General features: G+C 37.2%; 1 protein-coding gene across 1 annotated transcript in view; it reads left to right on the forward strand.

The window, feature by feature from the left end:
- Positions 1-12356, forward strand: part of GBE1 (1,4-alpha-glucan branching enzyme 1) — a 148692-nt gene that overhangs the window by 65124 nt on the left and 71212 nt on the right. The window contains exons 8-10 of the mRNA XM_009274494.1: positions 6575-6690; positions 6935-7062; positions 10446-10544. Of these exons, the coding sequence (XP_009272769.1) occupies positions 6575-6690; positions 6935-7062; positions 10446-10544 (343 nt within the window). The remainder of the gene's footprint in view (positions 1-6574; positions 6691-6934; positions 7063-10445; positions 10545-12356) is intronic.

The raw sequence follows: 12356 nt of genomic DNA on the forward strand, positions 1-12356 counted from the left end.
TTTTAGTTAGCTGTAAGGAGAGTTGGCCATGAAATTTTTAGACTGAGCTATCTAATTGGCGATTGAAACTCTTTTTTAAGGTTTTCAGTGTCATATTGGACCTTAAGGAAAGATAAAACTCGGAGATCTGTAATGCACCATTAATTGTGTTATTTAATGCTTTTTTATTTGAAAAGCCATTTAAAAGATAAAGCTGCGTTGCAGACCAGAGATCAAAGGTTACAAGTCTTTTGTTTGGCACTGTCAACATCTTTTGCTGTATCTCAGTATATAAATTGTCTACTTTCAGTGTTACGAATTCTATACAGGCTGCAAAGCAATCATAATCTAATCAAGTGAAACAGAAAGGTCATGGTATGGATCCATTTCTCTTTAAAACAAACAAAACCTCACAATGCAGAGTCAGAGGTAAAGTGATAAGCAATTGATTGTAAGCAGTAAGCGGGGAAGGAGAAGACAATGGGGGAGTAATTAAGATATTTGAGAAAAAAGCTCAGGGAGCTAGATCTAAAGGTAGTATTTATTTTAAATTCAGAGGCTTCAGGGGAAAAAAGTGGCTCTCTATCATTGATATGACTGAAAGAGATATAGATAAATCTTCTTTAATGATCCAAGTTCCCTGTTAAGGAAGTCTTGAGCCAGTAGCAGACACAGAGAATTGGGAACTATCCCCATTAGCTTGCCCAGGAAAGTGCAGTTATAATCCATGCAGTACGGGTAACATCTTTCCAAGCCTTGTGTGAGTAAAGATCTACTGCTATTGAAAGTGTTAATTTCAAGCCTCATCCATGTACAAGGTTATGATGGGCAAGAAGTAGAGACCTTACAACTTACGCCTCTAACCTGTAGGTTTTCTTTTGGCCCCAAGATCACCTTCACAGTGCAACGGCTTGGACTGCTTGACCAAAGGGATCGTGACCACGCTGATCGTCCATTGGGTTCATTGCTTATGGGGGGGATGTTAAAAAAAATCAATTTCATCATATTAATTTATTTTAATAGTATCCAAAATACTGTGGCGCAGTGAAGAATGGTTCAAGAATACTGGAAGAATGTTGCAGACATACTGAAAACTTTTACCAGCTAAATTCTCCTGCAACTGGAAGTTGGAGTCGAGAGAGGACTCTGTCCTCAGGTTTTTTGTCAGTTGTCTTCTGTTTATTTTAAAATAATGTTAAAAATTCAGTGCACGTTAAATTGAAAGCTTTAGTCTCCTGCAACTTCTCACCTATTGATATCTGTGCCACTACTATTAATTAGTATTACTTCTTTTCAGACTAAGCTTCTTCCTTAAAAGTTATTTTGTGTCCGAATATTAACTTTGAAATGTGAGTAAGCTTAATATTGCTGAAATAGAATGGCTTGTTTCTTTTCTGGCTGTACAGGATGCAGTCATGCAATGCACTTTCAGAAATCCTAGGTCCAGAAAAAGTAGCACACTACATCAGTGCCTCTGGTTGTTACTGTGGGGAACAAAAGTTAATTCACTACTTCTGTCGCTTCTTGGGATTGATACAGGGGAAGTGACATGTTGCTGCTGACCCCTTTTGCTCACAGGTTATCATATGCCCCAGGAGGATAGCTCTTTTTTGGTTTGTTGTCTGCACAGTTCATTTTGGAGGCATAATGCAGCTTGGATCACCCAGCAAAAGCTCTTTTGGTCTGTTAATGACTGTATCACGTTCTGTTGACTGATAGAGGGATGTGTATGTTCCCACAGAATGGCGTTAGGTATAATTATGAATGCAGGTATTGAGAGCAGTCTAGCAGTGTGAGTCAGGATTGTCCCTTGGCTAAAAAGTGGGCACCTGCTGCACTGCTTCGACTTCTCAATCCCTTATGGCTAGAGATGGTTTGGGTTCTTGGCAACAATATTACCTAGAGGACAGTGAGGAATTACTTCTCCAGGTAAATGAAGGAGGCTGAAATACAGAGAATTTATTCTTTTTGTTGTTTTCCAAATAGGGTAAGACTGGGTTAGCCTTCTGTATCACTTTGATCAAACAAAGTGCATCTAAATAACAGGCAAACTGGTGTATGCTGGTTAACAGCGGTGAAAAAAGAACATCTCTATATCAAATCTGGATGTTTAGTTCATAAAATAACTTGACCAGATTCACTGAAAGTTAGCATTATGAGACTGAGTGCCAGTTTCTTTGTTTAGCAACCTGTTGGTGGAATTTAAGCCGATCAGCTGTTGAAATGTTTGGGGATAATTCGAAAAGTAATATTTTAGCGGTTCAATGCTACTATGTGTTAAGTTAATTAAACACTAAGAATTGAAAACAGGTAAATCATCATAGAAGTCTAGATTCTTATAAGGTCAGCAGTTCCACTCATTTTCTATAATACATAATAATAAGTGCAGTTCCTGAATGTCAACGTTGATATGGTTCAAGAATTGCAGCTTCAAACTGCTTTAGGTACAGCCAATGGTGGTTGGGTTTTTTTTGTCCGTAGTGATGAAATTAACTGGTTTAAAGGCATTACTTGCTTGCATCGAAATATTTGATGTTCATCATGGATTGGAATTTAGAAGTCTTACGGTGAATCATTACTTTGCTTTTTTATTAGTACATGTGGCGGTGCGCTCCCCCTGCCCTGCGTAAGCAATGACCACCAGCGGGGGTCATTGTGTCTGCATCCAGGTTATGCTGGACTTTGGGAATGGATGGCAACATAGTAGCCAAGGGCTGCCTGGAGCAGTGAGTCAAATGACTTGCTGATATGCAAATGTGACTATAAGTCAATCGTCTTACTCTATAAATAGTGGACAGCCCAGGGCCCGTTGAGCTCTCCTGCCCGGCAGCGGGCCGCACGGTGGGATCTCCCCTTGAGTAGGGACGCCTCTCAAGGTTACTCCTCGAGGTTGAGAGATTCCTTGCCACAACAGATATTCAGTAAGTGACTAATAGCGTGCTAAACTTTGAAATCTTAGCTGAGTGATATAAAGGATTGATTGCACATATATAATCCTTTAGATGCAAACTGTTGACCAAGACGGGGACTAGAATTGGATCCAGGCGCACCTAAACTCCTCTCTGAGAAGTTTAGAAAGCAAGGGGGTCCTTTCTGAACCTCATGACTGAACGGGAGGGTCTCCCTGACAGTTTTGTCCGACCCTATTTACTGCATAGAGGACAATCAAGTGTACCTTGCCATCGAATGTTGTTCACTGTCGCATTTACCATTGAACTTTTGTTAACTCACACTTTAACTCACTGTTTTCTATCAATAAAGTGTATTGTTGCTTCTCTCTTATGAGTGACGTGCAGCCTCACTCCATTCGCGACAGTACAGGAGGAAAGAAAAGTAAATAATGAGTGTGACTTGTGAGCAATTTCACAGGTTTTCTGCTCACCTTGTATAGGAAAGTTGTTAAATTTCTCATCATCTTGTGAAACCAGGTCATCTAGCTAGATATGCTCATTTCACTTTTTCAAACGAGAAATCGGTTTTTAATGTGTGAGCTATTGCCCCCAAGGGGGAAGAAAAAAAAACAGTAAGACTTCTCTGCAAAGGCCTGCTTTGTTTTGAATGATGTCTGAGTGAATTCTGAATTACTTAAATTTCTTACAGTGTAAATCATTCTGTTCCTTAATGATAATACAGCATATATTTTCCTCTTTTAGATCATGCATGCAATGAAAAACTTTATCAATTTTATGGTATGCAAAAATGTGAGAGACTGTTAGGATATAATTTAAGATACGGCTTTTGCCCAAAAGAAATTACATTCTTAATGAATGCTATCCTGTTTCAGTATCTGTCTGTAAAATTATGAGAATGTACTTCTTTTAGAAGTGTTCCTGAGTTATTGCTTATATGGTGGATGTATTTCAATTACGCTATGATTTTGGCCTCTACTGGCATTCTGCAGAGTTATTTGTTACTTCTGTCAACTTCTATTTGTAATGCTGCTGCTCCCATAAACAAATTGACTTGGATGAAATCATGAACCTCTGTATGGTTTGTATGATTTGCATGTTTCAAAAAAACTGTTGTTCTGGCTTGTGTTTTGGAGCTGTGTAGTTATCTCTCTAAAAGTCAGTATGGTTGCTAGTATTTGACATCCTTCCTAGAAACTATCCTAAAACTGAATTTTTCCAAGGTTAGACCAGAATCACATGTATGTTTGTTTGTTTATTTACTGTCTTCTCTCCCATGTGCAATCAGATGGTTGGAAAACATCTGCTCCTACCCAGGTTTTTGGTCTCATCAGTTTGCGAACTAATCTTTTGGTTCAACAAATTCATCTTGCTTGCTCTTATCTCTAGTCACTTTTTCATGTAAAAGTCATTACAATTTATTTTCATACTGGTTCTCCATCTTTTTCCAAGGATCAGTCTTCAGTGCTAACAATGGTGGAAAAAATTATATTTGTTATCCGTTCTGGGACTTCTGTGTATGTTTTACAAATGTAAATCTCATGTAAATTGTAAATGTACATTTACAAATGTAAATTACAAATCCTCTTCACCATCTTAAGAACTTTAAGGTTATAAAGTCAAGCAGTCTGTAATGAGGAGAAATAACTTTTAAGTCTGGCTGGTGCTTGTAGCAATTAATCTACTCTTTGTACATGCATTATCTTAATTCTGCGTGAGATAGTATTTTTATTGCAATAGAACTACTGCTTTGACTTTGCTCATAGTGTTTAGCTTGCAGCAAATAGCTTTCTGACCCAGCATCAAATATACAGAAAAAGATACAGCAAGCATTTGCACAAAGTTGTATTTTTGTGACCAGCTTGCCAGTTCGTAGGACTTTTGATACCTTTCTATTCCTTTTAGTATCAGAGCATTCTCTCTTTATCGTTCACTCATTGCAAATCATCTCACCTGAGAAATAACAAATATATAAAAGGTTCTGTAGACAAGATCCTGACATCTTCCCAGTATAGTGTTATCTTATGAATTGGATGATTTGGGGCGAGGCAGGGGAACACAGGGATGGAACAAAAAATCTTGTTGTGTAATGCATGCCCAGAAAAGGTATTGAACTGAGGCAATTTGTATTGAACTGATTCGTATTTCCTAAATTTGGATTTTTTGATTTGGTAATATTTCTGTCTTTATATGCACAAGTGTATACCTGTGTGCAGTACATGCAAAGAGCAGCGGAAATATAATAATCCTATGAAAGTAAATAAGAATTGGCTATTCGGTGACATCAGGATTTTACCAGCTTTATAGTGTGTCCACAGCCTCTCCCTCTTTTCATGTAATACCACTAACTCCAGACTTAAAGCACCTTTCATATGAGGAAGTTTTTTGGAGAAAGGAAGGCGGGGACATTTGTTTTGTCAAAATGGAGTTTATTCCTGTGTCATAATTACCTCATGAGTCTACTGCCTCAAAGTCTGTTAGATAAAGTGAAATGTAGAAAGGGTCTCCTTCACTGCCTTATGCCAGCTACGTGCACAGGTAAATTTAACAATGACGCTGACTGATGTGCTTTGTGCTAGGTGTCCCCCTTCTATCTCACCCACCAGAGGGTGGCTGGTGAGACCCTGCATGCTGCTGTGTAGCTTGCACTCTTCTCTGAACAGAAACTTGGTAGTAAGCGGGGTCGTAGTTGTGCTACCTTGGGAAATGGATTAGAGAGAAATCATAACATTGGCAAGTGTTGAAGACGTGGGCAAAAAAAGTTTCACTACCTCATGTGGTTGGCCGTCTGAGATGGGTGTGAGCTCTTTGGAGCCATAGCTTGCAGGAGATGCACCTGAGGCAGCCTGTGCCCAGGGTGGCAGGAAGGGTAGTGGCACAGAGGGTGAACAGTAGAAATAAGACAGGGGGTCTTTGAAGCTACTGAGACCAGTGTTCTAGGAGAGGAGAGGATGAATAGTAGGAAGGCTGTTCCTGAAACTATTTTGTTCTTTGATATGAATTTTGTTCACAAATGCCTCCACATCCTTACTTGCTTTGGAACCTCTTTTTGATTTCATGTCCGCGCTTTGTGTGTGTGTTTATACCCCATTCCTGTTGTTCTGAATTTCAAAAAATGTCTCCTCAACTTCTGTAAGTTGGTTTACTCTTCAAATGTGTAAATTTGCAACACAGCAGGTGATTTGGTAATCTACTGGTGACGTGATTTGTAAATAATTGGGGGGGACGGGACGGATGACAGCTTTTATTATGCCTAGAAATTGCTGTAAATCCATAAAATCTTGGGGACAAAATCTTACCTATTATAATTTTCTTTCCATTTATATAAGATCCTTTCCAACAGAGTATAACCATCTTTAGAGAGGCAAAGGAAAAGTACAGTGGCGAGTATGGGTATTAAAATGTAATATATGTGTTCAAACACTAACCTATTTAGATTCTATATAGATAGTTGACATTTTTTCCTAAACCCCTATCTGCAATCTTAAAATTACGTGCAGTAAAAGACAAAGATTTAAGGAAGACAAACTTTTTAGGAAAAGGCTAATGAAAAACAGGGAAGAAGTCATTAAAATGGTAAAATGTCCAGTACAAGTATCGTATATGCAAGTGGGGAACATGGTATAAGGAACTCTAGTTGATCCCAAGGTTTCTAAAGCTTATAAAATATATTCATGTTATTTCAGCTGGGAAGTTTTAAGATTCCTTCTGTCTAACTTGAGAATGTGGATCAAAGACTATCGCTTTGATGGCTTCCGATTTGATGGTATTACCTCTATGTTGTATCACCATCATGGGATTGGTAAGTAATTTAATCAACTCTAATCTCAGCAGTCCTGTTGCAGCTCTGTTGCTGTGGAAAGAGTGCTATAAAGTTCACTGAATGCTCCAAAAATTCCAGATTCACTAATATCTTGTGGTGCTGCTATGTGGATAGATCTGAAATTATGAATAAATTTAGTGCTTATAAAATTGCATATTGCAAAATATCTGTGGGTTTTTTTAAGAAAAGCGACTGTGGCCTTTAAAACTTCCTGTCTTATTAGGCACAGGATTCAGTGGAGATTACAATGAATATTTTGGCCTACATGTGGATGAAGATGCTTTGTGTTATCTAATGCTGGCCAACCACATGATTAATTTCTTGCATCCGGAATGCATAACCATAGCAGAGGTAAGATCAGAATTTGCCATCCTCAATGACATTAATATTGATTAGTTTGCTTTGGGATGTGAATTTCCTGTTAATTATCAAGTCACACTTCAGGTACTCAATGAGTGACATGAGCTGAGAAATATTAATTAGTGGACAGACTTTGCCTTGTGGGGAAGAACAACTGGAATATGCACTTCGGGAATTTTCACTGCATTAATGGGTCATTAGTTAATGTGGGGATTTTTTTTTCCCTTCATCTCCTTGAACTTGTAATGAGATTTGTCTTTATTAGTTTATTGTTTTTGCATGATAGCTACTTGTCACTAATGATTCATGGTACTAAAGATTAACAGCCCTAGTGTAGTTTTTAATATTTTGAATTATATTGGCATAATTGACAATTCCACTTCAAAATAAATGCAGTAAATTTATAAATGTTGAACGTGTATGCTAATTTAAATTTACTATTAAGTTTCTCCAGGATTCTGAGGGAGTAAATAGACTATATTACTTGAGTTGTTTGAGAACAATTAAACTTTTTTGACTGAAAAATATTATTGTTAGCACATGGAATCTTTAATAGTATGAAACACCAGAGCATTAAAGTTCTATGAATAGGTACGGTTTTACTGATATTTTCTCTTTATCTAAATGAGAAAATCGTCTAAACCTTGAGGATCTTCTGTTACTATGTTTAAATAATTATTTTTGTTTAAAAGAAAAGGTTGCATCTATCTGATATCATTAGGGACTATATGGATTTCTAATAAAACTTTTTGTATTGCTTAAGAGTTCCCTATTTATCTTCAGAAAACGAAATACTGCTTAACTTCATTTCTTACTTATGGTAAAGTTTTATTTTATAGACAACCACTGCTAAAAGCATAATAACAAGCTATCAAAAACAGCATCTGGTGACCAATCACCAGCAGACTTTAGACGGTTTCATTGAGCTGTAGGCTTATTTGAAGTGAAATTTGTTCATTTTCTAGGTAGTCTTAGGTGATAAGCATTCCTACCAATGAAATTCTGAGTTCAGTCTGCTTGTGTTACCTGGCCTAAGAGTTTTTTAATAAGATGTGTCTTCAGTTTCACTTGCTTGAGTTGAAAACTGCTGCTGTTTCAATACATCATTTTACTGCCTGGGGGAGTCACTAAACGAAATATAGCATTGATCAACGTGCTGCATGGTTAAAGAATTTTAGAAGGAGAAACTATTGACATAATTGAAAATTGCAAAAGGCGATGAAGAATGTCTGCTTGCCTATAATGATGATGGAATGAGTGCCACATGAGAAAAATGTTTTTGTCTAGCCATAACTAATTATAATATATTCTTTAATTATTTAACTGATAATTTTTACAGCTTTTTAATATTCTGTATATTCACTGTCTTAGTAATTTCTAAGGTTTAGGTATTATTGACTATATGCTTATTTTTCATTTTGGCCTTCTAAATAAAGCTGCAATTACAGTTTTGTATAATGAGAAGAAAAAATGTTAAGTAAAATTACATCATGCCTGAAGATTGTAAAAACTAACAGGCAAAAAACCCCCTCCTGCTGTGATTTCTTTTTTTTTTAATGCAGCTCATTTCAAACTAAGGTCTGAACAAATGCTTAGGCATTGGCTGTTTTACATTTGATGGAAAATATACTGAAGAAACTAACACTGAATTTTTATTTTATTTTTTTGTTTTTTAGTGTTCAGGTAAAATCTGTAGATATAGATTGATAGAAATAGTATTACATTTGGAATTTTACTTCCCAAAACTCCGGCTTTCAAAATTGTGACTAAAGTAGATGGGAGCTACTTAAATCTCAGACTCAGACCTTGTCCAGCTATGATCTCTGTGATCATAGCATCTCAGAGAAAGGCTTGTGTTTCAGATCATCTTGTCCTGCATAAATTGGAGAGCTTTAGTCTGTTTTTATCCTTTCTGACTGATTTAGGAGAACTAATGAACCTCCTTTTATAATATCTAAAAGTTTGGAAAGAATTTCCGCTTCATTATTTAGTATTTACAGCGTGTGGAATGTGGATGCAGTTTTCTGTGTGATCTCGTGACTGCTGAATAAAGGGGGATAATCCCCTCCTTTGATCTCCTGGCTTTGCTGTTCATACAGCCCAGGGTGGTGCTGGCCATCTCTGCTGCCAGGACAGGCTGCTGGCTCACGCTCAGCTTGCTGCTGGCCCGGAGCCCCAGGGCCTTCCCAGAAGAGCCGCTCCCCAGCCTGGTAGTCCCCAGACTGTATGGATGCAGGCGTTAGTCCATCCCAGGGGCAAGATTCGACAATTGCCCTTGCTGAACTTCCTGAGCTTGCTGTTGATCGATTCCTCCAGCCAGTCAGGGTCCCTCTGGATGGCAGCCCTGCCTTCCGGCCTCCAGGATGCCATCCATGAGCTTCGTGATGACATGGTCAGTCTCCCCACTTACGTCAGTGGGGAGCGGGGGCAGAGGGGGTGTGTGTGTATGCAGGTATGCGTATGTATGTATAACTTCAAGTGCAAATATCTTTTTCACTAGTATAATTGGATTGAATCCAGAAAACCAGAATGAGCTTCCTAAATAAACCGTGGTTCTAGTCAGAATTTAATTCCATAAATTCTCTTGTGTGGACGCAAAAGGTGTACGCTAATCCATAACTGTTGTGGTGGAATGGCTTCTCACTGACATAAGTTAATAAAATTGAGTACTAATAGATACTTTGCAATTATTGGAGATTTGCATTTTCTGTACAGATAAGCTAACTTTAGAAAAAGAATGCTATGTGACATAATTGCCTAATAAAACGGTGAAATAAATATTTTAAGAACTTTGAATTGCAAATTTAAGAATGATCAGCCTTCATCAATATGAAACTGGAAAATTAAGAGCATGTCACTTTTCAGGGCTAGCTGGATCATTAGTTTTGGTTTTGTGCATTTAGGAAAAGAGTAGAGATTGTATTTTTCTTCTTTACTGTACTTTATATTCAGCCTTTTATTTTTATGCCATTCTTTATGCAAAACATCAATAAACAAAATGAAGGTTTAATTTGTCTTTTGTTGACTACTTTCTACTTTCTATTGATTACTTGGAGCTCAAGAGAGCTGATTATTTCAAATTCTGCATCTACTGAGGTCTCTTTCCCCTCAAACATCTACTCCATTAAAATATTTTGTAGTAGAGTATTTGAAGAGAAAAGTCATAATGCTTTTCCCTGTAACTTTTCCATTCAAACAGCAAATCTGGGTGTAGTAGTAATCACTCACTGAATTTTTTTTCTCCCTTACCCAAGTCAATCTATGAAGCTGTTTATAGTTTACAGAGTGTTTGTATAGAAGTATTACTATCTGGTAGAAAATCTGAACTAATAATTGTAATGCTATGCGAAATACGTTGTGGTTTTTTATTTAAGGATGTTTCTGGAATGCCAGCTCTTTGTCGTCCTATTGCAGAGGGAGGAGGGGGTTTTGATTATCGACTAGCCATGGCTATTCCAGATAAGTGGATACAGGTGAGAATTTTTTAAAAATATGTTCTGCTCTTCAAAGTGGGATGTTTCTCCATCTGTGCATACACAAAAACACTTCTGAATCCTACTGACAAATTTTGCTTTCTTCTGTTAACATCCTATTAAAATAAATTCTGACAGGCTTGAGCACAGGTATTAGGGGCTGAAATGAGAGCTGTAAGATACCATGTAGGTTTCAGAAGATAAGTAAGTTCAGGGGCTATTCTTTGCATTCTAGCTGATATTTGTTTTTTTCATACAATACACATAAACTAATTTTGTTTGAAATAACCTGTATCTCACAACAGCTGTAGAATGTGTAGTCTATATTGAATGTAAACAGGTAGATAATAAGTTCACAATATGCATATAAATATTAAAAAAAAACCAAACAAAAACATGCAGCGAACCCTCCTGAAATTGGGCATAATAATTGGCCTTGAACATAGAGGTGAAAGTTTAACCAAAGTAGATGTGAATTGTACAAACACCAGCAATCACTAGTGGGGTTACAAAAAGAATAATAAAAATCTGTAAATGCTCTTCAAGAACAATAATATACTAATAAACACCGACTACGATAAGGATTTAAATCACCTTTTCCTTAATACAGAGAATCACAAGAAAAGGAATAAAACAGTAAATGATCTCAAAAGGCTTCTGCTGATGTCTTAGAGAATGTTTTTCAGTTAGAAGATTGCATCCAAATCCCTCAGGCTATCATGATGATCTGAAAACAATAAATGTTTTATATGAGCATTAATGCTTCAATCAATGTAGTGAGTAGCTTAAAATAAAAAGCAAATTAACTTATCTTCAGCATCTTTCACTTTTGTAACTAGGAGGTGGAGGGCAGATTGAAAACCAGTTTTCAAACCTTCTTTTCATTCAGAAGACAAACTTGCCAGCTTTTCCAACAGGGACAGCATCATTAAACTTGAGACTGCTTGCTCTCGTTTCTCTCCAGCTTTTAAGTATGTACCTGTTAATAGCAAGTTTTCTAGGCAACTTCCTGAAAGCAGTTGTAGACCTGAAGGATCTCCAGGGTTCCATGAAGTAATTCTTAGGGATCTGTAAAAGTAGGTGAGATAAGCTGATTGTAATAACAGTGGCTGTACTAGTTCACCTTAAAGATCGATCTAGTACATAATATGATGCTGCATAGGGACCTGAATGTTTTCAGGGCCAGAATTTAGAGTTATTTAAAAAAAAAAAAGCTGTTTAGGAGTACATGGCCAGTTACAATCAGAATGTTAAATTTTACAGCATCATATTAGCCATCTTGATGTTATTGCCTTTTAATCACCTTTATTTTTGTCTATATATTTATCTATATGTATTTCAGTTGTAGTGATCAATGGAGGTCTATGAAGTTCTACAGAAAAAAGAAAGGACTAACACTGATATTGGACTAGGTTTAGAAGAGGGAGGAAATAGCGTCATATGAGAGAAAATTCCTGTTGATATGATTTAATTAAATTCCTAAAAATCAGGAGCTAGCATGACAAAAAAATGTAAAGCTTGTTTTGTATTCCAAAGCTTTGGCATTCAACCTGTGGTTTGGAACAGACTGGGAATTCACAGATCAGGGAACATGCAAGTCTCTGCACTGAGCACCTTCTCACGTTATCGTGTACTTCATAGCAATAGCATTAGTGCTATCTTGCAGTGATCCATTCTCTACCACACAGCCCAGTCCTTCAGCTATATTTGGAAGCTGCCATGTGCCAGGGTTACTTGAAATACCGCATGTAGGTAGGTGTGTGTGCCCACATATTTTTTTTTTTTTTTTCCCCCCCAGTTTTTTGCGCAGTG

This window comes from Aptenodytes forsteri, unplaced genomic scaffold (assembly GCF_000699145.1).
Source record: "Aptenodytes forsteri isolate BGI_AS27 unplaced genomic scaffold, ASM69914v1 Scaffold207, whole genome shotgun sequence".
Classification (NCBI taxonomy): Eukaryota; Metazoa; Chordata; class Aves; order Sphenisciformes; family Spheniscidae; genus Aptenodytes; species Aptenodytes forsteri.